This window comes from Spermophilus citellus, assembly GCF_964194105.1.
Source record: "Spermophilus citellus genome assembly, chromosome: 6".
Lineage (NCBI taxonomy): Eukaryota > Metazoa > Chordata > Mammalia > Rodentia > Sciuridae > Spermophilus > Spermophilus citellus.
In genome coordinates, this window is record NC_138187.1 from 15,547,232 (window position 1) to 15,572,965 (window position 25,734).

Here is a 25,734-nt window from a genome sequence, read left to right on the forward strand (position 1 = left end):
TTAGATTATTAGATTTGTATATTTTTAAATTATTAGCTTCAGTTCTTTTCCTAGATTATGCCCATCTTTTTTTTTTTTTTTTTTTTTGGCTCTCTACCACTGAACTATGTCCCCAGCCCTTTTAACGTTTTAATCTCTTTTTTTTTTAATATTTATTTCTTAGGTGTAGATGGACTCAACACAATGCCTTTATTTTTATGTAGTGCTGAGGATCGAACCCGGGTCCCGCCGGTGTTAGGCAAGCACTCTACCACTGAGCCACAATCCCAGCCCCTTAACATTTTAATCTTGAGACTAGATTAGTCTAGTGGCCTTGTCTAGTTGCCCAGGCTGACCTCAAGCTTGGGATTCTTCTGCCTCACCTCCCAAGTAGCTGGGATTTACAGGCATGTGCTACTGCCCAGCAGTGTGCCCAACCATTTTAAGAGATGTCAGTCTTTTTTTTTTAGCATTTAAAAAAATATTTAGTTGTAGATGAACATGCAGTATCTTTATTTTCATGTGGTGCTGACGATTGAACCCAATGCCTCACACATGTGAGGCAAGCACTCTATCACTGAGCTAAAGCCTCAGCCCATGAGATGTATGTTTTTTATCCAGAAAATATAAAGCCTGTAGGTAATAATGAATGAAAATCATTATATTAAACTACTGGAGTTTTTGCTTCTTCATATATTTAGAATATAATCATTACACTAAATTGTTGCTTCGGGACACCATTTCACCCCCAGCAGATACCGAAATTCACCTTGGGCAGGCCCCGTGTGTGTGTGTGTGTGTGTGTGTGTGTGTGTGTGTGTAGTATAGTATTTGCTTATTGCATGCACGTCTTCCTGTTTACTTTAAGTCATCTTTGGATTGCTTATGATGTCCAATATAGTTGTTGTACTGAGTTGTTTAGAAAATAATAAGGAAAAAAGTCTGTTTATGGTCCGTGCAGATGTATATTTTTTTCTTGAATTTTAAAATCTGAGGTGGTTTGAATCTGAGGATGTGGACCATGTGTATACAGAGGGCCAACTTATACTTGTACATACAAATGTAAATTTGCTTTGTTGTGATTACTCAGGTGCACTAAGTAGAAGTCATAATATTTGTTTTCATACTCATTTCAGCTGTATCATGGATAGGCTGCTGGACTCTGGAATTTAGAGAGGATTTTAGTACCATAAGCATATAATTAAATATTCTAAATATCTGAAGGATGTTTTAAAGTCATTTCTAAAACAACTGCTTCCTTTTTAACTGACCTTTTACTAAGCCTCTTTTTGGAAACATTACACATAATCTACTCAATCTTGTTTCCTTTAATTTTTGTCTCAAACTTTACTTTTCCAAAAGTGATGTAAATCACACCCTTCGAGTTTTCGTGCACTTCCACTCCACTTAGCTTTTCTTCTTCCCTGTACTTGAATGAGTGCATATCATCAGAGCACTGTTTCTGTTACCCTTTCTGCAGTGTTCTAAAAAGTCATAAAAGGCAAATTGTTTAGTATACATTCTTAACATTTTAAAAACCTCCAATTTTGAAAGCCTTCTTTCTCTGAGCTGTTAGATACATGTATGATTCATAAAATGAAACAGGGTTGCCTGTAGTTACTTCTTAATTGACTTGCCATTTCGAGTCTTCTGTCCTTGTCATGTATCTAGGGAGAAAAATCTAGCTTACCTTAATGTCCTATACATTATTACAGTTTGGGAAAATTCTCTTTCTTCAGAACTTTCCTGTTTTAAAGCTTTTACTTCTCCATTAATTTTGTCTCCAAAACATGGTGTAGCAGTCAGTTGTGGTGGAACATTATGTAAATATTGTGTTTTATTCTTAGAGATTTTCAAGCAGTTATTAGGACTTCTGGTAGACATTTCTAAATTATCATATAACTAATCAGTTTCACATAAAATTAATGGTAGTCTAAAAAGACTGTTTTCTTAGGTCCTTCCTGCCATAAACTCACACCTTTCCACCCCACCCCCAAATTCTGAAAATTTCCTGTGGCTTATGAAGTTCATTCTTAAATTTGAAGAAAATCTATACAAAGGGCATCACCATGTTAGACTGTAGATGGAATCTGTACTAACATTCACCCTGATTCAGAATTGATAAGAATGCATTGAGCCTTCTGTTCTCTTGGGTCTGATTTTGTAGACTTTCTTATAGATAGGTATTCCCTGGGATTCAGAACCTGTCACGCATCACTGCGGGAGAAGATTCAAATACAGAGTGTTTGAAAATCAAAACTGTATTTTCCAAACAGTCAAGTTAAATTTTTGTATGTCTGAACAAAGCTTAACCAAATAAGACATCATTACTTTTCCATTTGAAAACTTGCCTAGAGCATCTGAACATTAAGTACTTCTCACATATTTTTAGGAAAATTATGCTCCAGTACTTTTCTCTTTACAATTAAATATTTTTAGTATTTTGTGACTTTTATTGTGAGGGGACTTTTTTTAAAGTAATCTTTTGAATTGAATTGACAGATGATCACAAAAATGATTCTGACTTGTGGTTAGTTTATCCCAATCTTTAAAAAATATTCATATTTTACCCTCTTTAGGCCAAGATGCAATAAAGAAGACCCAATTTTAGTGAGAGATGCAGAGAAACAATTGGAATTCATGAGAACAGCACTAAGATCGTAGTAAGTGCCATTGCCATAGGAGCACATGAAACATGCCTCTCTGACTCAGGCATCGGTTAGAAATGGCTACATGGAAGGATGATGCCTAAACCAAGATCTAAAGAACATACAGGAATTGGTCAAAGAAGGAATCAGCATAAGAGTGTTTCAGGTAGAAGAAAAAGCAAATTTAAAGCTTCTGAGGTTAAAAAAGAAAATTTTATGTGGGTGTCCTGGAAGCTAGATGTGATAACAGTAGATTAAAGGAAGAAGTGACATTGGATGGGTAAACAGGAACTAGATAATGAAGAGCTTATTTTTTCATCTTCTTTTTCAAAAGAAAAGAGTGCTGGGTACATGGCACGCACCCATAATTGCAGTGACTTAGGAGGCTGAGACAAGAGGATCGCAAATTCAAGGTCAGTAACTTAGTGAGGCCTTAAGCAACTTTGTGAGAGTACTCCCCCTTTTTAGGTGTAGATGGACACAACACAATGCCTTTATTTTTTTGTGGTGCTGAGGATCGAACCCAGGTCCCGCCCGTGCTAGCCTGTGCTAGGCAAGCGCTCTACTGCTGAGCCACAATCCCAGCTCCCCTTTATATATATATATATATATATATATATATATATATATATATATAAACATATGTGTGTGTGTGTGTGTGTATATATATATGTATATGTATATATAGAGAGAGCTCAGTGGTAAAGCACCTCTGGGTACTCAAGTACCCAAATAAATAAATAGAAAAAGAAAAGAAACTTTTGAGTTAGAATTAACATTCCATTTAGCTTATTCCTTAAAAATGTACAACTCATCATTTTTTAGTGTATTCACAGAATTGTAAACTATTGCTAATTTAGATTTGGTCAATTTTAGAATGTTTCATCACTTCAAAAGGAAACCCTGTCCCTTTCAAATATCAACCCCTACTTATCCCAGCCCTAAGCAATTTTCTGATTCTGTGTAATTTACCTATTTTGAATACTTATAGATTTTTGTGACTAGCTTCTTTAACTTAGCATAATATTTTCAAGGTTCATCCAATATTATAATAAAATCTATTAATATTTCATTCAGTTTTTGTTACCATTGTATGGCTATGCCACATTTTATTTACTCATAGTCAATGTACATTTGGATTTTTTCTACCTTATGTGGCTATTGTGCTGCTATGAACATTCATATCCACACGCTTCTTTGTGTTTACTTGTTTTCATTTCTCTTGCTTATATACCTAGCAGAGAAATTGCTGAGTCATATGATTCTTTTAACTTGCTCTTTTTGGTACCAAGGATTGAGCCCAAGAGTGCTTAACCACTGAGCCACATCCTCAGGCCCTTTCATTTTTTATTTTGAGACAGGATCTCACTAGGTTGCCTATAGCCTCACTGAATTGTGAGGCTGGCTTTGAACCTGAAATCCTCCTGCCTTAGCCTCCCAAGATGCTGGATTACAGGTGTGCACCACCACACCAGCTTCTTTATTTTTTAATTTTATTTATTTATTTTGTTATATATGACAGCGGAAGGCATTTCGATTCGTAGTACATATAGAGCACAATTTTTCATGTCTCTGGTTGTACACAAAGTAGAGTTATACCATTTGTGTCTCCATTCATGTACTTAAGGTATTGATGTCCATCTCATTCTACCATCTTTCCTACTCCCTCCTTTCCCTCCATACATGTACTTAGGGTATTGATGTCCATCTCATTCCACCATCTTTCCTACCCCCTCCTTTCCCCTCCCTCCCCTTTACCCTACCTAAAGTTCCTCCATTCCTCCCATGCTCCATCCACTCCTACCCCCATCCCCATTATGGACCAGCATCCACATATCAGAGAAAATATTTGGCATTTGGTTTTTTGGGATTGGCTTATTTCACTTAGCATAATATTCTCCAAATCTCTCTGTTTATCTAAAAATGCCGTGATTTTATTATCTTTTAATGCTGAGTAATATTCCATTGTGTGTATATGTACCACAGTTTCTTCTTCTAACGGGCATCTAGGTTGGTTCCACAGTTTAGCTATTGTGAATTGTGCTGCTATAGACATTGATGTGCACACCAAGCTTCTTTTAGCTTTCTGAGGAACTGACAATCTGTTCCAAAGTGGTTGTACCATTTTACTTGCCCACCAGCAGTGTAAGAGAGTTCCAGTTTCTTCACATCCTCACCAACAGTTGTTATAGTTATTATACTGGTATGTAGTAGTTTTTTTTTTTTTTTTCTTGAGGACATTTCTCTGATCTCTAATGATATTGAACATTTTTATATGCTTATTGGCCATTTCTGTATCTTTGAAAAGATGTCTGTTCAGATCTCCTGCACATTTTAAAACTGGATTATTTGTGTATATTACAATTATAAAAGTTGTTTATAATTCTGTTACATGTTGTTGTTGGACATTGATTCACAAATATTTTCCCCCATTCTGTGTATTTTTTCTTTCACTTTCTTGATTGTTTCCTTTGTTGCACAAAGATTTTGATTTTGATTAAATCTAGTGTATCACTTCTTGTGTTACTTTTGATTTTGGTGTCTTATCTAAGAAATATTTGTTTAATCCAATATCACAAAGACTTTCTTATTTTTATATGTGTGTGGTGCTAAGGATTGAACCCAGGGACAGTTAACAACCGAATCACATTCCCAGCATCCGCCGCTTGCGCCCCCTGTGCCCCCCACCCCTTTTAATTTAGAGACAGTGTCTAAGTTGCTGAGGCTGGCTTTGAACTTGCAGTCCTCCTGCCTCAGCCTCCCAAGTTACCAGGATAACACATCCAGCCTAAATTCTTTTTTTTTTTTTTTTTTTTTTTTTTTTTTTTTAGAAAGAGAAAGAATTTTTTAATATTTATTTTTTAGTTTTCAGTGGACACAACATCTTTATTTTATTTATATGTGATGGTGAGGATCGAACCCAGCACCCCATGCATGCCAGGCGAGCATGCTACCACTTGAGCCACATCCCCAGCCCCTAAGTTCTCTTTTTTTTTTTTTTTTTTTTTTTTTTAATGGTGCTGGGGATTGAACCTAGGGCTTTGTGCATGTGAGGCAAGCACTCTACCAACTGAGCTGTATCCCCGGCCCCCTAAGTTCTCTTTCAGATGACATTTTCTCTTCACCGGTAGTGCAATGCAATCACCTTATAACAGTATCGCCAATTTCTCCCTCCTGTTTCCTATAACATTGCTGTCATTCGTTTTGCTTATCCATAGCTGCAATCACTGAATACATTTTTGCTATTATTTTGAATAAACTGTTATCTTTTAGATAATTAAGGATTAAAAAAAATAAGATGTTTACCTTTATTTATTCCTTTACTAATGCTCTTTCTTTATATAGATTTCAGTTTCTGACTTGTATCATTTTTCTTCTTTCCAAAGAATTTCTGTTAACGTTTCTAGCAAGGCTAGTCTTCTGATGAAAATTACTCTCAATAGTTGTTTGTTTGAGAAAATGTTTCTGTTTCACTTTTGAAGGATTTTATTGGATACAGAATTCTTTTTTTTATTTTAGCCCTTTACTATATTTCATTCCACTATCTTGTTGCTTGTGTGGTTTCTGGTAAGTCTGATATAATTCTTTTTTAAATATTTTGTTTAGTTGTAAATGGACACAATACCTTTATTTTGTTTATTTGTATGTGGTGCTGAGGATCGAACCCAGTGCCTCATATGTGTGAGGCAAGTGCTGTACTGCTCAGCCCCAGCCCCAGCCCCAGCTCCTGGTATAATTCTTACATTTGTCCTCTATAGATTAAGGTGTTTTCCCCGTCTGGCTTCATTCAAGATTTCCTTCTTGTTTTTCATTATCTGCAGTCTGAATATGATATATTTATGTGTAGATTTTATCTCCCTTGATCTCTTTGGGATTTAGAGACTTCTTAAATAAAGCCTGAGAACTCCAGGTTTTGTAACTGTATTCCCCTGTTATATAGGAGCTGTATTGATGTTATGGTAAGGTGTACAAGCAGAGGAAGTGTTCTGTGATTAGGTCCAGTCAGCCTGGGCCCTGACTTATGACCTTCATAAGTGTTTCTTGGTCTTCTTCTCCTCTTAAGTGAGATAGAAAGGCTAGAGACAGGTGGTATTAGGTATTCAGCTGGGCTTTACTGAAATGGTTTCTTTTTAGCCATGCCTTTTTTAGAAGAACAGATGCTCTGAGCTTATTTCATCAACTGGAAGCATGTAGGGATTTTTTTGATTTTCACTGTGAGAACCTGGTAGGTTCCTTGAGAAAAATCTCAAAAGGTATATCCCCCCCGCCGAGGTCACATGGGGGATAATAAAAGTAGTAATAATGCTCTTTTTTTCTTAACCTGTCATGACTTTTTTAACTTCATGTATGTTTTATAAATACTTCTTATATTTACTAATTATTTAACTAAAAATATGTTTGGGAAAGCAAGATGTGAAAAATAAATGTTACCATGACTGTGTGGAGCACTTTTAAAAATACAGGCTACATGAGCATACGTACACATATCCATCATCTCTTCCATAAAGATACACAAGAAGCTGGTAATAGTAGTTTTTGCCTCAAGGGAAGAGGACTGCATAGCTGGAGATCAGTTGTTGAAAGGAAATTTACTTATCATGCCATTTGAATGTTTATAGTAAATGTATATACTACATATTAAAATTTTACTTTAAAAAATATGTGTAAGTAATTTATCATTTGTGAGATTCCTGGAGAAATTTCAATATCATTTCTAACCTTGGTGACTTTGCAGGTTTTACCAAACCATATATGAAATGAAAGTAAGGTACATTTTTATTGACTAGGTACTTTATCTGTCACACTAATTTTTCCTTGAAGCTTAAACACCATGCAATATAACATTGATAACACAGAGATTATATTCTTAGCCCTTAGCCTTACTTCTTTTTATATTGCTTTCTGAGGAATCTTTGAAGTTCTGTTCAATTTTTTAAACATTTTTTTTTTTTGAGGAAAAAGTGTCCTTTCTTATTTCCCTTTGTATTTCAACTCTTAGTGTAAGAGCACTAGCCCTGAAATTAGACAACACTGTACTATTAGAATATATGTGTATCTTACTAAGATATTTGTCTACAGTAGGAAGCAAAAGTTAACCTTTGTTCCCCCTCCCTTGAATATTTAGGGAGAGGATCTAATTGAATACGTTTTGTTTTTTTTTTTCTCAAAACTAATCATAAGTATTTTTTCCACGTTTTCTCTTTAGGGTTTTACTACTTAATCAAATTTATTTAAATATGTCAAAGGCATTTCTTTTTAAGTGTTCCATCAATTCTCTTTCATAAAGATAGGTTTTTTTTTCATTTATGTTCTTTGTCTCTGGTATAATTGATTATAAATATTACCTCATGAATATTGACTCATGAATTCTCATACTAATACAAGTTATCGTCCTCCTCCTTTCTCCTCGGTTGGTTTTAAGGGAGGGCAAATCTGGTCAATCTCTGTGCAATGTCCCACATCACTTTGGTACTAATGGGTACTGTAAGGGATTGATGTCATTTCGTCTTAGTAGCATGGCATCTGCTGGTCACCTTAAGAGTCAACAGCATTTTCTGCTGGGTACTGCAAGCACAGTTACTGTTTCCTCTAGGTTAAATGTTGATATGTTAGTCTTCTCCAAATGACAGGATACTGAGAGGGAACAACTTCCGTTCCATGTTACACCCTGACTAGAGCAGTCCCATGACAGTACTGCCACTTCTCCACAATCACTCCTTTTCTATGACAGATGATAAAACTTTCTTCATTACTATGTAATGAATGTAAATCAGTTTAATGTAAATCAGTTTCTTGAAAAAGAGTGATCCTTAGAGCTCAAGTCACAAAAATTCTGTTCCACATCAGGTCTCTTAATGGAAAGTGGGTCAGCAGGTGTTTCTTAGAGAAGAAGTTGAAAATTGTAGTCACCTTAACCTTTAACTTTGAACCTGTTTGCTGTTGCTTTCCTCAGCTTGGTCCAAAAAGAACAGTAAAGCTAAAAAAGCAAGTATTGTTTTTATTTTGTTTGGGGGAACTAGAGATAGTAATCCTGTTTTGATAGAGTTAGCAAAACCAAGTTTGTACCGGCTGCTAGACCTTCTTGCTTTGCCCAGGAGCCTTCTCTTGGCTTATCTACTCCCATTTCTAAAGCTTTTGCTTTCACAAATAAAACCTATTTTCGGCGGGTGGGGGGGCGCCAGGGAATTAAGAATCTTTCTGGGTTTTCTGTATTTTCATTTTACTATCCCAAGAACCAACCTCGTTCATTAGGAAATCAGCATATTCTCCAAGACATATCAAGATACCAGTTGGCTGGCCATGTTAAAATTGCATTTCTGATTGTATTTTAGGTACATCATCAGTCCATAAAGTAAATGAGAACCAACAGGATTCTTAATTTTATATGGATATCTCACTGAAGTGTTACTTGTCTTTATTATCTTATTGAGATAAAGCTTGTTTTTTTTCTCTTTCCCTTCTTCTTAAGTTAATGATAAATAGTGTCATTGACTTGAAGTTACTATTTAAATTAATCTCTTCCTTAAGATAAATGATAATTGTCTACTGCCTAATTTGTCTTTTATTTTGGAAAGAGAAAAATGTGATAAAATATGGTATCTCATCTGCCTTTGTGCTGCTACAACAGAATGCCTGATACTAGGTAATTCAGGGCAGAAATTTATTTTTCACAATTCAGGAGACTAGGAACTCTACGTATCAAGGCATTTTAGGTTAGGTGTCTGGTGAGGGACCAGTCTCTTCTTCCAAGATTGTACCTCGATCCTTTGCATCCTCCAAAGTTCCTCGATGTTAGAAGAGTTCCCATAAGTTCTTTTGATGGTGGCATTAATTTGTTTGTGAGGGTGAAGCTCTCATGACCTAGACATCTCTCATTAGACCCTACCTCCCAATATGGTTGGAATCAGCATTCAAGTTTTCAGCACATTTTAGGGGATATGTTCCAATCATTGCATGTGCGTCCTCAACTATTAGGCACAAAATTTATATATATTTTTTTTTTTAAATATTTATTTTTTAGTTTTTTAGGTAGACACTATTTTATTTTTATGTGGTGTTGAGGATTGAACCCAGTGCCCCACGCATGCCAGGCGAGTGTGCTACCGCTTGAGCCACATCCCCAGCCCACAAAATTTATATTAATATTTATTGAGAACATATTATATGGGCACTGTGCTAAGCATTAGATACACAGATAAATAATGTAGATGCTAACCACACATTGAACTTATTATCAACAATGAGAGACTAGAGACAAAAACATTTTTTTTCATGGAAATATAATTATCATAAGTGCTGTGAAAGGAGAAATATAGTTTAATGGGTACTTATAATAAGGAGTAGATATTAGGAAAGTCTTTCTTAAGAAAACAATACCTTGGGGCTAGGGTGGGTTTGATCCTCAGAACTGCATTAAAAAAAACAAAAATTAAAAAGATATTGTGTCCAACTATTGCTAAAAAAAATAAAGAAAAGAAAACAATACCTTAAGAATGAAAGGAAGTGCAGGAGTTAGCAAGAGAATGAGCAGGAAATGGTGATGCAGGCTAAAGGAGTAGCATGGTCCAGGCCTTGAAGTGGGAAAGAATCTGGTATATTTAGGAGCTAAAGAAAACCAGTGGGGCTAATCTCATTGAGAGAAAGGCAACTTTGGAACAAATCTGAAGAAATTGTTGCTATGTTCTGTATAAATTTATTAACAAGCTAGTTTTATAAGAATCTTACTTTGTAATAACTTGGCTTTTTTAACTGAGACTTTCTGTTACAATACAGTAAACTTCTCCCTCCTGCCAGATACATTTGTCATCTCTGTTTTTGTATGTTAGCTATTATTTGTTCAAACAATGAATAAACTTTGTAACTAACTGATCTTCCAAAGGCAGTAGTTGATATTTTCTAAGCATATAGGTTAGGCAATGAGAAGAAAAGGCATTGAGAACTATTCTGAGTGTATTTTTGTCCTGTAAATCGTTGAGATGACATGATTTTTAGCTGTATGTCCAAATGTAATAAAGGAAAGTTAATACTTCTTTGCAGTCGTTGTCGTCTTCTTCTGATTCTCCTCCTCCTCCTCCTCCTCCTCCTCCTCCTCCTCCTCCTCCTCCTCCTCCTCCTCATCATCATCATCATAAGCCATTGAACATATCTTAGATGGCTTTAAAAATAATGTTTATTACTTTGGTGTTCTGTCTTGTGATGTCTCTTATTGCCAAAGGTTCAATTAGGTATTAGAGTTGGGGGTTGCCCCTTTGCCACTAAGTAGCTACAGAAAGCAAAATGAGAAATTATTAAATTGACTGTGCATGGTCGTCCAAATCTGTAATCTCAGCTACTCCAGAGGCAGAAGCAGAGGATCACAAGTTTAAGATTAGCCTAGAGAATTGAGCGAGACCCTATCTCAAAATAAAAAAAATAAATAAAATAAAGAGGGCTAGGGATGTAACTCAGTGGTAGAGTGCCATTGGGTTCAATCCACAGTACTGGGGGGAAAAAGTGTTGGTAAGTTGGACTCTTAAAATATTGATCCTTAAAATCCTCATTAACAACATTTAAAGGCAAGACTGAGGGAAAATATTTGTAAAACAAAGTCAGATGATGGACTTGTATTTAGAATATATGAAGAATTCTTAGATTCAATAATAAGACAACTTGATTTTTTTATAGGCAAATGATTTGGATAGATCAGAGATAGCAAATAAATAAATGAACATATGTTTTATATTATGAGATATTAAGAAAACACAAAACCACAATAAGAGATTTCTATGTACCCACCTTTGCAAACTATTAAGACTGGTAATTTCAAGTGTTGATGAGTATGGGGAGAAGCTGGAATTTTCACAGGAAGGCAAAATGAAACAGCCACTTTAGAAAGCACTTTAATAGTTTTTTATAAATTTAAACACACACTTACCATATGACCAATGTTTTTACTTCTGTTAACACAAGAAAAAGAAAGCATGTAACTAAACAAAGACCTGTACATAAATGTTTGTAACAGCCTTATTAGCAAACAGTGTCTGTGATTCTATTTTATAAAATTCTACAAGAGGCAAAACACTACTGATAGAAAGAAGGCAGGTCAATCTTGGAAATCTGGTGGGGCAGATTGCAAAGGAGTCTGGGAACTTTTAGGGTGAGATATATGTTCTATATCATGATTGAGATGGTGGTATACAGTTGTCAAAATACATTGAATTGTACATTTTTAAATGATTGGCTTTATCATATCTAAGTTATATCTTAATAAAATTAAACAATTATGAAGGATTTTTAGGAACCCTTTAAAAATACTTCATTTGTAAAATGGAGCAATAGGCCATGCAGTGAAGTTTCTTGCTCAAAATTACATGAATAATGTGCCTGTGGATGGAATACTTATCACCAGATTCCTAGTTCCATGAGGCTGCACAGTTCCCTTGGCATTAGGTCACATCCTGTTATGTACTGTGTTGTGCTTTTTAACTTTGTGTGAATGTGCACCTTGGTTTTCTACATTTAAGTTTATGAAATACAGAAATTCTGTTCTTCACTATACTTCCCACATTGTGCTGCACAGCACAAAGAGCTGTAAACAAATGTTTATAGCAACTTTATTCATAATAGCAAACAGTATATGATTGCACTTTATAAAATTCTACAAGATGCAAAACTGTACTGAAAGAAAGCAGATCCATCTTGGGAGCTGGGAAGAGGGGATAGGATGCAAAGGAGTCGGAGTGAGTATTTGCTGAATGAATGAAAGCTTAGTGTGGCATGCTGTGCCTAGCAGACTTGGAGAGAAGTCAGACCTATCTCATGGAGTGGTGCCAGACTTCTCAAATTCATCAGAGACCTCCTCTAATATATGATTTTCCTAAACCACCATCTTTTTGCTTAAGAGATCATGTCTACCACAAATGTAAGCTAATTAATGAGAGATTGATTTTATATATTTCTGCAAAAGCTTCAGTAGTATGTTTTAACGTTGAAAATTGAGAGATATCACCTTACATTTTCAATCTGAAGCCAAATATAACTGCAGTGAAAACACACACTCCTCTTCAAGATTAAATGGAAGAGCAGCTGTCATAATCAGAACTTCCATTTTTCTCCAAAGCCTTCCAGTTTTAAATCCATCCTTTTCTGTAATTGAGAGACCATACTAATGGCACAGAATAAACACATGTATCAATGTTAAACTAGCTTTCCTCATATATGCAAGTCTCCAAACTTTGATAATTATAACTCACTTAAAAATTTTTTTTAGATGTTGATGGACCTTTATTTTATTCATTTATTTATAGCAGTGCTGAGAATTGAACGAGAGTGCCTTGCACATGCTAGGCAAGCACTCTACCACTGAGCCACAACCCCTGCCCCATGACTCATTTTTAAATTAGTAGGTCTATATAAATTAAACAGAAAGTTTTTATTTTTATTTTTTCATCTAAACCCAAGAAAGCAAGGAACTCAAAGATATTCTGAGAAAATAATACATTTAATAGGAAGACAAAATCCCACAGATTGTGTTATCTTTCTTAAAGTAAAAGTACATATTTTAATTGAAATATCAGTATATCTCTAATAATACTTAACATTTATCAGGTTCTTACTCTGTGCCAGGCATTTGTTCTAAGTGCTTCATACACATTCTCTGTCTTAATCTGCACAATATTGTGAGATCATTCTTTCCCCATTTATAGTTGGGGAAACTGAGATACACAAAGGTTAAATAACTTGCCCCAGTGGGCTGGAGTTGTGGCTCAGCAGTAGAGTGCTCACCTAGCATGTGCGAAGCCCTGAGTTTGATCCTCAGTACCATATAAAAATAAATAAATAAAATAAAGATATTTTGTCCAACTAAGAAATAAATATTAAAAAAAAAAAGTTGCCCCAAATCTCACTTCTACTGAGAAATGGACCTGTGTGAATGTGCACCTTGGTTTTCTACATTTAAGTTTATGAAATACACAAATTCTTGTTCTTCACTATACTTCCCACATTGTGCTGCACAGCACAAAGAGCTGTAAACAAATGTTTATAGCAACTTTATTCATAATAGCAAACAGTATATGATTGGAACCTGAATTCTAACCACTAATATACTTTTCAAGAAAACAGATATATGACTAAATAGTTTAGAATTTGATTTGGTTTTAAAGGATTACTGTACTTACATAAATTAAAGGGGTATACTTTTGTTAGAAAATTTACTTTGAGTTATTTCATATTGGAGTATAAACTAGTTGCAAAAGAACAATTATTTTGACAGACCCAGAAACCATAAAATGGAATTTTGCTGAACTCAGAAAAGTTAATTATTGTCATTTACTCTACAGTTCTCTTCTGAGAAGGTGATGATGCACATTTTCTGGACTATGTAAATAAATGAGACAAATAGGAATATTCTTTTTGAAGTTTGAGTATAGCCCATAAATGACCACAGTTCCTTGAAGGTAGGACAAGAGACTAAAATCAATGCAAGGAATCCTACTGTTCTTTCTTTTTTATAAGTGCTTTTTATGGGGGGTACAGGGGAGTATATCCAGGGGCGCTTAACCACTGAGCCACATCTCCTGTCCGCTTTTGTTTTTTTATTTAGAGACAGAGTCTCACTGAGTTACTTAGGGCCTCTCTAAGTTGTTGAGGCTGACTTTGAACTCACAATCCTCCTACCTCAGCCCCTGGAGCAGCTGAAATTACAGGTGTGCGCCACCACACCCACCCCTGTTGTTTTTGAGACAGAGAAAGAGGGATGTTTCTTTAAGGAGAGGTATAAGCAAAAATAATCCACACAGTTTCAGCACCATAATGAAAATACAAATAACCTGGATAGGAGCAGACCTCAAACGGATGAGCAAGCTTTCCTTTATTCCACAGGGGAGTCAATCAGGCACTGGAGGAGCTCATTTTCTGAGTAGAAAAATGGTCATTGTTTATAGAGGGGCTCTTGAGTTTTATAGTCTTCAATGAGGGTGAATTAATCATTGCAGACTGAGGCAGAATGTATCAGTTTGGGGCAGTCTGAAAAAAGGCTGTAAAAAGTCTGAAACTCATTGTCACCTGAACTCAGTGTTCACTGCTTATCTTCTTCCTCTGGGACCCACTGTTACCCAGAGCTTCACTATTTGCTTTTCTCCTCCCAGGACTCATTGGCAATGGGAAAAAGTAAAAGTCCAGAGCCCAGTATTTGCCTCCTCCCATCAGGACCCATTGTGGTTAGGAAGGGATGAATGTTTGCTTTTGGTGGAGATGCTGGGGATGAACCCAAGAAGGGAAGAAAGTGTGCTTTTTCCCCCCCTTAGGGCCTACTGTTTCTGGGGAAGGATTAACTGGCAGAGGACTAATGATTGCCTTCCTCCTCCCTCTTCCTCCAGGTCAGACAGTTTTGGGGGAGGTTGTCATTTCCCTGTCCTAGGAGTTGTCATTTTCCATATCCTCTGAAGGACCTGGGAATGGGATACTCCTTGAACATTTATGAGGAAGAGTGACTAGTGTGGGAGGAGGCTACATTTCAGAGTAAACAGAAGCCAGGGGAGTCATTTCTTTGAGAGGAACCCAAAGACAGTCTCCACGGTATATTTTTTTTTTGACCTCCCATGAAGTTCCTCTTAGATTCACTATCGGTATGCTTACAAAGTTATAATTAAGTCTGCTCTGATGTAACTCTGAATGTTCCTGGAGCTATTTTTAGGAGTACTATTCTTTCTCTTTACTGAATGGATGGTGTTCCAGGAAGTTAGTGTCATGTGATAGGGATAATTTTGAAGTAATTGAAAGTCTGGGTTTTAGTACCGGTGCTGCTAGTTACTTTGTACTCTTGGATTTATCAGTTAATGTCTCTGGGCTTCAGTATTCTCTAAACCCTAATTTGGGGATACTCGGACAGATGATCTCTGAAATTTCTTCCAGCTCTAAATTGTCTAATGTTATGACTGCTTTGGGCCAGGAGCGCCTCTGGAATAGGAGCAGTTCTCATCTGCTGCAGGGCTTGCTTCTTTCTTGTCATTGTGTTTAGGTGAACCTTTTCTGTGACCCAATTAGGGTCATTATTATTCAGCTTTTTTGTTAAAGTGCTTTTACAGATAATTCTGCACTAGTTTCCTGCCCACACAAACTACTTGACCTACAAAATTCGTTTGACTTTTATTCCGTTTTTCTGTATCACTTGTCTTAAGCCAGTTTAGTCCTACAAATGAAACATGGAGGTTATTCGTTTAGGCGAAATAAATTTGTTTCTTCTGCCAGATTCATAAGAGAAAAAACAATAAGTCCCCAGTGTGCTCTACTGAATTTCTCCACCGGGGTGTCTCATGATACCCTATAGATATTGCAATTTTAATTCCATTTTAGCTCTCTAGACTTTTAGTCTTATTTCTTTGGCATACTCTTAATTCAATTTAGATTCAGATTAGTATATGCTTAAATTCATGTATGACTGGAAAATTTCACAGTGTGTAACATAAATGTAAATAACCTTTAATGTGTAATAAATACTCTTGAAACATTTTAGAAATTTAAAATATAAAACAAATGCTTGCCAGGCACAGTGGCACACATCTTTAATTCCAGCGTCTCTGGAAGCTAAGACAAGAGGATCATGAATTCAAAGCCAGCCTCAGCAAAAGTGAGACGCTAAGCAACTCAGTGAGACCCTGTATCTAAATAAAATACAAATCAGGGCTAGGGATGTGGCTCAATGGTCAAGTGCCCCTGAGTTCAATTCCCAGTACATTAAAAAAATTTTTAAAAAAAGCTTTTAAATTTTCAGGCAAAATTGTATTAATTATCTACACTCAAATAAAAATGAAAAACATGAGAGTTCTCAACTCCATTCCCCAATGCACCTTCAATCCTACTCAACCAGAATAGGCTACTCACAGCAGTATGACAAATACCCTTTCGCATGGTTTCCGCACATTGTATGGGACAGTTTAAATTTCTCTTTTATTAGTTCTTCCTGCATTATGTGTTAAGAGCTTCCAAATGATTGGCAGAGTCATAGTGAAAACTATGATATTATGTTGTACTTGTCAGTAAAGAAAATTTTCAAATAGGGATTCACTGCTAGTGTTTACTGTCTTCATAGTGAGCTAGGATGGAAGAAATAGAAAGCAGACACAAGAAAGGACAAGAAGACTAACTTTAAAACCCTTGTACTAAAGTTCCTCACCCACTTAAATCAGTTCCTTCTAGGCCTGTCACTCCCAAGGCAGCTCTATCCCCCAGGTCTGTCATTCCAGAATTTCTAGGAAATATATAAATCTTCACTCTCAATCTTAAAAGATACTGAAAGTTCACCCACTTAGGAAAATTGCCATGTCCACTGCTAATTAGCCCATGGATACATCTGTTTTTAGAACAGATTGAGCAAAGAGAGATGCAAATCCTGTAATATTGGGTACTTTCCCAGTGTAATCTATTGATCAGATAATGGAGATGATGTCAACCTAAGGATCCTGAGAATTGTCAGACCACCTTAAATTATTTAGTAATCACCAGACTGATATCATTCCCACAGCTGCCCCAGATTGAGTTTCCTTTAAAAGAAGAACCCAAACTATGAGCACTGAATAATTATTACTTTTTTTTTTTTTTTTGGAAAAGGAATTAGATAAATTCTGGTTTTGGTTTTTAAAAGAGTGTGTGTGGAGAACCTCATTGTTATACAGAATACATATATGATGTTGTAATGAGAAAAAAAAAAGTGTGTCACATTAGATTGGATAGAGAGAAAGGATAGGAGAGGAGGGGTGGAGTAGGGAGGATAGGAAGGACAGCAGAATAGACAATATGATTGATGTATGTACATTCCATGTATGTATTATATATCAAAATGCATTCTACTGTCATGTATGACTAAAAAAAATAAATAAATTTTTTTAAAAAAAGAGTGTGTGTGTGTGTGTGTGTGTGTGTGTGTACACACAGAGCAGTAGGGGATATCCTAATTTAACACAGTAGTCCGTTCATGAAACTCACAGTTTAAAATAAAAAGGGTGACATTTGATGGCTGCTAAGGCTGCTAGTCACACAATATATCAGGACATTACTCCCCTGTCCAACTGCTTTGTTGTATCAAACAGACTGAAGATGACACACAGGTAAAAGTGCACCTCACTCTTGAGATGGTTTTCCTACATAAATTGTCTTTGCTTTTTACTGACTCCAGCTTAAATTCATTCCTGTTAACATTTGTTAAGAACCTCATTCATCCTGAGTTGAGGTTTCCCTCTCAAGGAACTCCTTTGAACAACTCCTTGAACTCCTCTAGTGACCACAGGTTCAGACCCAAGGCCAGTTTAGAAACTGAAGGCTGATATAATGAATTATAAACGGGGAAGGGGGCAGGAATGTTGGGCATGACTTAAGCAACAGTAAAATATTCTGTGACCTCTGAACTGCAGTCCTCAAAAATTACTGGTAAGAGTTATCTTTTGTAAAAGAGGAAACATCTAGGAAACTGTAAGGAAAAAGAAAATCTAACTTAAAGATTAATGATCAATATTTTTATTTGCTATCTAAATAAAACATTCTGTGATTTTATTACATTAGCAAATCATTTTTTTTTACACAAAGGAATTTTATTCAGTCATAAAAAAAAAAAGGAAATTATGTCTTTCATGGTAAGTGAAACAAACCAAACTCAGAAGGTTAGGAGTCATATATTATTTTCTTTCATATGTGGAAGCTAGAGAGGAAAAAAAGCAAAGAAAGGTGGGAGTAAGAGATCTCTTGAAAATCAAAGGGAAATCAGCAGAGGAAAGGTACTAGAGGTTGGGAGGGGTAAGGAGGGCGGGGAGGTGGGGGAATGCTAAGGAGTGATATTGGCCAAATTATATTGTTATATTGTAGCATATTGTTATATTGTAACATTGTTATATTGTAATATATTGTTTTATATATATATATATATATATATATATATATATATATATATATATATATATAGCAGTAAATCCCATCATTATGTACAACAATAATGCCCCAATAAAAAATGTGGGGGGAAAAAAGGAACCATGCTATGAAGTCTGCCTAAATAAGACAAACTCTTGAGCATTACAAACATACATATAGAAACTTGAATCAATTAAATAGGAAGATTATGGTGCCGATAATTCTAATGATACTGTGTTATGTATCCACAAAGGCAGACAAGAGAGATTTTATTTAATGAAAGCTATGCCAAGATCACTAGAAAGCTTTAGGCAAAGAAGTTACTAGGAGAGTCTTCTCTTAAAGGGATAAAGTTAATGATATTCTTTATTTTACTTAAAAATTTTAAGGATAATTTGAGATTTTATTTAACCTGAGAATTTATAGTACAAATTTTTTCTTATAATTAAATGAAAACATACAATCTATGCTGAAATTTATTGATAAAAACAAGAAACATATTTTACTTGCATTAAGCCATTCATGTTAAATAAGGCTTAAAACATGTAACTTACAATAGCTGAGATCCAACCACTAGGAATACAGAGGCTTCAAATAGAACTCCTCAGGCCCCAGCAACACTGTTGTTGATAAGGTTGGAAGGAGCCCCAAGGCCTAGTGAAATGGCTGGAAGCAGAGGGTAGAGAAACCTGGTAGGAAAACTAACCATCTGGATGAAACATCTATATAACTTTGATGAGAAGGCCTAGAAAATTCTGAAATTCTGGGCAATCTGGCTCTGAGAAATAGCATTCAAAACTATTAAGGGCCATTTGTGCACTGTGATAATAAGTTACAAGTAAGTCCACTTCCTCCCTCTGGAGATAACTTACGACACTGGTAATGGTGGGAAGAGCAAACACTTCTTGTCTTAACCAGACAGATTTCCTCCATCACTGTAAAACAAACTCCAATTATAAAGAGAATGTCATAAGGACAAATCATTAAAAACTTGATCATCAAGATATCTCTGAAGTCAAAACAAAGAGCTGAGAACATCTGCAATACCATCTGGCAAATGATGCACGAAGTCCTTGATTACTGAGACCAAGAAGTTGTACATTTTCTTTTCCATGGTAAATCCTCAAAGCCTCAGACGTAGAACCCACAATATATGATGACAAGATCTCATTTGAAATGGCACTCATCCAGCCCCAGTTGATAGGCCAGGTTCTGTAGGCCTCGTACCTTCTCCATCAAATTAGCTGTAGTGAGACTTCCCAATTCTTTCAACATGTCAATGTCATCCCGTTCTATTTCAGCCATCCATTTGGGTGGAGAGCTAGTAATAGGACTTTTGAAGGAAGCTGCAAATTCAGCAACACCTGGTAATTGTTCTGGCCAAAGATCTGGTGAGGCATGGTCAAGTTTTTCAAAACTTAGCAAAGATGCTTCCAAATCTGTCCCGTCTGTGGGAGATGCCATCTTCCAACCCATGTCACAGCAAATCATTCTTAATCCCAAGGTTCTAGCATTGCTATTCCTATAAAATTCGTCCTCAGAGCTTTTATTTCAGCAAGTCCAAATTTGCCTTGTGAGTCATCTTCATCCTGTTTGATACATCGAAGCAAATGGACAGAGGAGTAATGACCTGAGTAAGTTTTATAACTACCAGCATTAGCAACCATCAAATACCACCCTTTTTTATTTTGAACTGAATTTCATGAATAAACTACTGTGTTAAATTAAGCTATGTCCTACTGCTTTGTGTACACAGACATTTTTATAATCAAAACAAGAATTTATCTATTCCCTTTTCCAAAATCATATAGTAATTACTCAGTGTTTATAGTTCCATTTGCTTTACAGGTATTATCACATTATCCCATTTAATTCTCACAAACCTAAATGAAAGGTTGTATTTTTCTGTTGAAGCAGGCTTGGAAAAAGATAATGAAACTTGCCCAAGGTAGTGGCAGATCTGAGATTAAAGTTGTGACCTGTTGAGTTTAATTTCCTCGGTGGTGGAGCAAGGGCAAAATATGTTCCTTCATAAAAGTAGCAAAATTGGTAGCAAAAATTGTCAAATCAACTTTTTTAGGGCTCTGGAAATTAAAGACTAGCAACAACTCAAAAAAGCATTTGTTCAAGAAAATCACCTGAGTTTCAGTAAGAACAATTTAAAATGGTTTGTGACATTTTAAATTGTGCTCATCCTACCCGCCATCTTCCTGAAAACCTGTAGCCTTATAACTTTAGTAGCTATAAAACAGCAGCCTAGCAACAATTGAGAGAGCGTAGGGTTTGGTACTGTTTCAAGATTCATCCCCAGAGAATAAGTACCATTTTGATTTGTCTGGCAACTCACTATACATCTCCATTTTCAGAGTTTATTTGATCAAATGCAGAGCTTCCTCTTTCTTATCCCTTGGGGCATTTGTTAAAAAAAAAAAATTAGCAGCCCATTGTTTAACATTGCAGATATACCTAAGGCATTGTTACCGGTTGGGAATAAAACAATGCTGGGGGGAAAAACAATAAAATACCCATAGAAGTCTTTGAAAAATACACAATATAATATATAACTTCACTTTCAACTTCAGCTTAAAATTACAATACACTCAAATAACAGGGAAATGCGGCCTATACACAGGAAAAATAAAAGCAGTCAGTAAAAATGTTCCTGGGGAAGCCCAGACATGAACTTACCTGATGAAGATTGAAATCAGTATTATAATATGTTCCAAAAATAAAGGAAACCATGTAGAAAGAGTAAAAGTACTTTCTTAGCACACATAGACTAATAAAGAAATTTTATTTTAAAAAATAGAGGGCTGTGATTGTGGTTCAGTGGTAGAGCACTTGCCTGGCACGGGTGAGGCATTGGGTTTGATCCTCAGCACCACGTAATAAATAAATAAAGTCCATCTACAACTAAAAAAATATTGAAAGACACATTAGTTGATTATCCAACCAAAGGAACAGGAAAAAAAAATAATGTAAAATGAACAGGGTGTAAGACACATGGGACATTATCAGGTATACCAAATACACATAATGAAAATTACACAAAGGCAGACAAGAGCTACTTTATTTAATGAAAGCTATGCCAAGATTTTGATTTGTCTGGCAACTCACTATACATCTCCATTTTCAGAGAAGAGAGAGGGAAAGAAGAGAGACTTTGAAGAAATAGTATCCCCACACACACCAAAAAAAACCTCAAATTTTGATTAAAAAGTTTTAATTACACATTGAATAATTTTTAGCTCCAAGTAGGATAAGATTTAAATACTTCACATCTAGACATAATAATCATTCTTTCTATTGAAAGAATGTTGAAAATAGCAGGGAAAAAAACCAGTAAATTCTCATGTACAGATGATCCTTAATACTATTAATAATTGACTCATCTAAAATTGTGACCCTGGGTGCTGGGGTTGTGGCTCAGCGGCAGAGCGCTTGCCTTGCACATGTGAGGCACTGGGTTCTATCTCTCAGCACCACATAAAAATGAATACACAAAATAAAGATATTGTGTCCATGTATAACTAAAAAATATTTAAAACAAAAAAACTGTGACCCCATTGGGCAGTGGAATGGCAAATTCAGGTGTTGCAAGAAAAACTAGCAACCAAGAATTCTATACCTAGCAAAACTATCCTTCAAAATTAAAGGAGAAATTAAGACATTCCACAAGAAACAGAAAAGAAAAATCTGTTACAGGCATACCTGTCCTATAAGAAATACTAAAAGGTGTCTATTTTGAATTGGAAGGAAGTAGCATTTTTATTCCATAGAAGGAAATAAAGAGTACTAGTAAAGGCGATTACCTAGGTAAATATAAAAGTTGAAATGTATTTTTGTTTGTAACTCTTAAATTAGACAATTATTCGGTGTTGATAAGTTTATAATGTATATAGATATAATTTGATAATAGTACAAAGGCAAGTGAGGAAATGGAGCTACATTGAAACAGAGTTTTTGATATACTATTGAACTTGATAGTAATCTATACTAGATTTTTTTGGTTTCTTTTGAGATAAATTTCACCATTTTAAAGTGTACAATTCAGTGGTTTTTAGCAGATTCATAATATTATACAACAATCACCAATATCTAATTCTGAAATATTTGTATTATCTCACAAATAGAAGCCCTATATTTCCAATTCCTACTTCCCTGTCTCTTGCCAAATATTAATTTACTTTCTGTCTTTTAGGATTTGCCTACTCTGGGCATTTAATCTAAATGGAATCATACTATATGTAGCCTTTTATGTCTGGCTTCTTTCACATAGTATCATGCTTCCAAGGTTTATCTATGTTGTTAAATATATATAATTATATATCTGCAGCATATATCTATGCACTTCACTTCTTGAATTGCTGAGAAGTACTCCAATATATGAATACATCACATTTTGTTTAACATTTTATCAACTGATGGATATTTGGGGATTGTTTTCACTTTGGGGCTATTATGAATCAAACATTCATGTGGGGTTTTTTGGTTTGTTTTTGTGGTTTTGCTTGTTTGGTTTTTTTTCAGTACTAGGGATTGAACCCAGGGCCTCACTTGTGCTAGTCAAGCACTCTACCACTGAACTTCGTCCTCAGACTTCATGTGCAAGTTTTTGGGTAAAGAGATACATTCTGTTTCGACTCCCAATTGTGAGTGCACTGCAGTGCAGTTTAATTCCCACACTACGCACTTGGAGTTAATGCAGACCCCTGAAGCTGAAAGCTCTGTCCTCCAGTTCAGACACTGCTGTAAGTTCAGGGGATCCCAGGTTACCTGGTTCCCAGCACCCCCTCAGGTTTGATAAAGAGACAGCTGTAGTACTTTAATAGGAACTGTGGAAGTACAGAGGACAAACACTCAACCGAGAATGAGGGGGTAAATGCTTGTCAAGGCAGACATCTCAGAAGTGACTTCTAAGCTGCAACTAGAATTTTGAGTCAGTAGCCGAGAATTTGGGAGTATCTTAGGAAGAGGGAAAGAGTATACAAAGACTGTTGGGAGAGTGGAGGAGTAGATAGATTGCTGGATAGATATGGGTTAAAAAAATAAGAATTTGAGCATTAAATGTGAAAAGTAATTAAAGGAGAGGCTAGTGAAAGCAAAATTAATATCATCCAGACCTTTGTAGGCCATTTTAAAGCGTTTGGATTTACAGGGGAGAGTGTGTATAGAAGATCCAGGACCAAGAGAGGTCCCTGTAAAACACCACATATTAATGAATGAAAGAGGGCTGGGGCCATGTCTATGATAAAAGAGAGGAGAAACTAAAGAAGCTGAAGGAAAACCCATAGAATGTGAAAAGGGTTACCAAAGCCAAAGAAAATGTGTTGAAGAAGACAAGGCCTTAGAAGTACCTGTGAGCTGGCAGTGTGGAGCAAGGGCCGTTACAGGGAGGTGGTTGGGCAAAAGCCAAGCTCTAGTGAGATGAAGAGCAAAATAGCCTCTATACAGAGGGGAGTGGGGCAGGAGATCTTGACCAGGCTGTGGGCAAGGGAGGCTAGGCAGAGCAAGACAGACTGCAGGATGCTGCTGGAGGATGACCTGGCATAGTGGGATAGTTTTGGGTTATGATGGAGAGACATAAGTATATTCAAATGTTTTTGAGATCCTGAAGTGGATTCATAAGCAAAAGAAGCCAGTAAATTGGGCAAGATCTCAAAGTGAGAAAGGTTGGGATCCAAAACACAAGGAAGAATCAATAGGATGAAAGGCAGGTAAATTCACAAGTTTGATACTGGACAGCTAAGGAATTGCCGTCTGATGACCTCTTTTTTTCTGAGTAGTAGACACTGGTACCTACTGAATGTGAGAGAGGTTCTGATATTGGAGATCAGGAGAGAGTGCAGGAGACTTGGAACAGCCCCAGCACAGGAGGGGAGACTACTGAATTAGGGAAACCTAATTAGCTACTGGGCAGTGGTTATATCCCTGAGATTAAAATTTAGGAATTTGAGGTGGCATCCCTCTACTCTGATATATGTTTGTCTCCATTAGCATTCAACAGCCTGGAGGTAAGTGCAAGAAAAGGGAGACATTTTATAATCTCTAGGAGTCTAGGCTGGACGATAAGAAAGAATCGATGGGGATATAGCATAGGGTTCTGTGACTAGAAGTGCTAGGAGAGATTGTAACAGGTGGAAATAACAAGAAGACAACATGGTTGCTATAGCAGACACTAGTACTTGGTCTCAGCCTCTTACATTACCCAGGTTGTCAGACACTGTGTGTGGTTCATTATAAAGTTCTTTTGTTTCGCCTGTCTACTCTTTGAACCAGTTCGTTATTTATAAATACCTTTGTCCTAAGATAGAATGCAAAATCGTAGCAGATAAAAATCTATCACTGCAAGCTGTTTCTGGAGGAAACGATTATGTAAAGTTTTAAAGTTACCTTTAGGCTATTATTTTCTGTGCTTCTGCATCTAGTCACTCAAAGTCTCCTATCCTCTCCTGTCCCCAATTCTGCTGATTCTTCAGCCAAACTGTCACTACAACATGAAACTTTATAATTTCTGTTAAATTGGAGTACCGTCCCTTGCTTAAATACCATTGCTCTTGGGAGGGGCAGGATGTTAAGCGTTTATCAATCGTTAAGACATTTGTAGTAAAGCATTTGTTTGGTCTGTGTAAGCGACAAGATAGCTTACCAAGAACAGATTTTTGTATCTGCCAAGAGAAGGTAGAGCCAGAGATCCCCATCAGTGGCAGGGATTGGGCAGATCAGATCACAATACAGAATGGACAGGGAGCTCCTGCGAGGAATAGAACACTGAGTAGTGGGAAAACTTAAAGGAGACATGAGAAAAGACAATTGTAATTTTATTATTTTTTAATTTTTTAAATTTTGGTGCTGGGGATGAACCTAGGGCTTCGAGCATGCTGAACGCTGAACACACGCTGTGTTGCTGAGCTATACCCTGAACCCAATCACAAATTTTAACTTCATCCCTTTTGCTTGTGTCCAACCCTATATGGGGAATCCCTCTGTGGCCAGGTTGGCAAGTCCTTCACAGGATTTGCCCTTGACAGGTTCTAGTAGGCATATGCTTCTGCTTTATAATCCCTAGGTTACAGATTTTCGGTGACATTGCTTTTCATGCACTGATAACATGCCTTATAATCATTCTCGCTGTGCCAGCAGGCATGCTTAGACTGGCTGTGCTAAGTCATTTCAGCAGTGTCTACTATAGATGATGAGTGTCAAAAGCCACTTTAGTTAAAATGCC

The 25,734-nt window shown here is 36.2% G+C and overlaps 2 protein-coding genes across 2 annotated transcripts in view; one reads left to right on the forward strand and one right to left on the reverse strand.

The window, feature by feature from the left end:
- The window catches only part of MOSMO (modulator of smoothened), a 52,451-nt gene that overhangs the window by 17,234 nt on the left and 9,483 nt on the right, over positions 1 to 25,734 (forward strand). The gene's annotated exons all lie outside the window — the stretch shown is intronic.
- Positions 19,559 to 19,982, reverse strand: LOC308651362 (protein lin-52 homolog; the record flags this gene model as incomplete). Its single annotated transcript, XM_081298280.1, has 1 exon — positions 19,559 to 19,982. One exon carries the CDS (start codon positions 19,980 to 19,982, stop codon positions 19,674 to 19,676), a length of 309 nt encoding a protein of 102 aa, XP_081154406.1. The 3' UTR covers positions 19,559 to 19,673.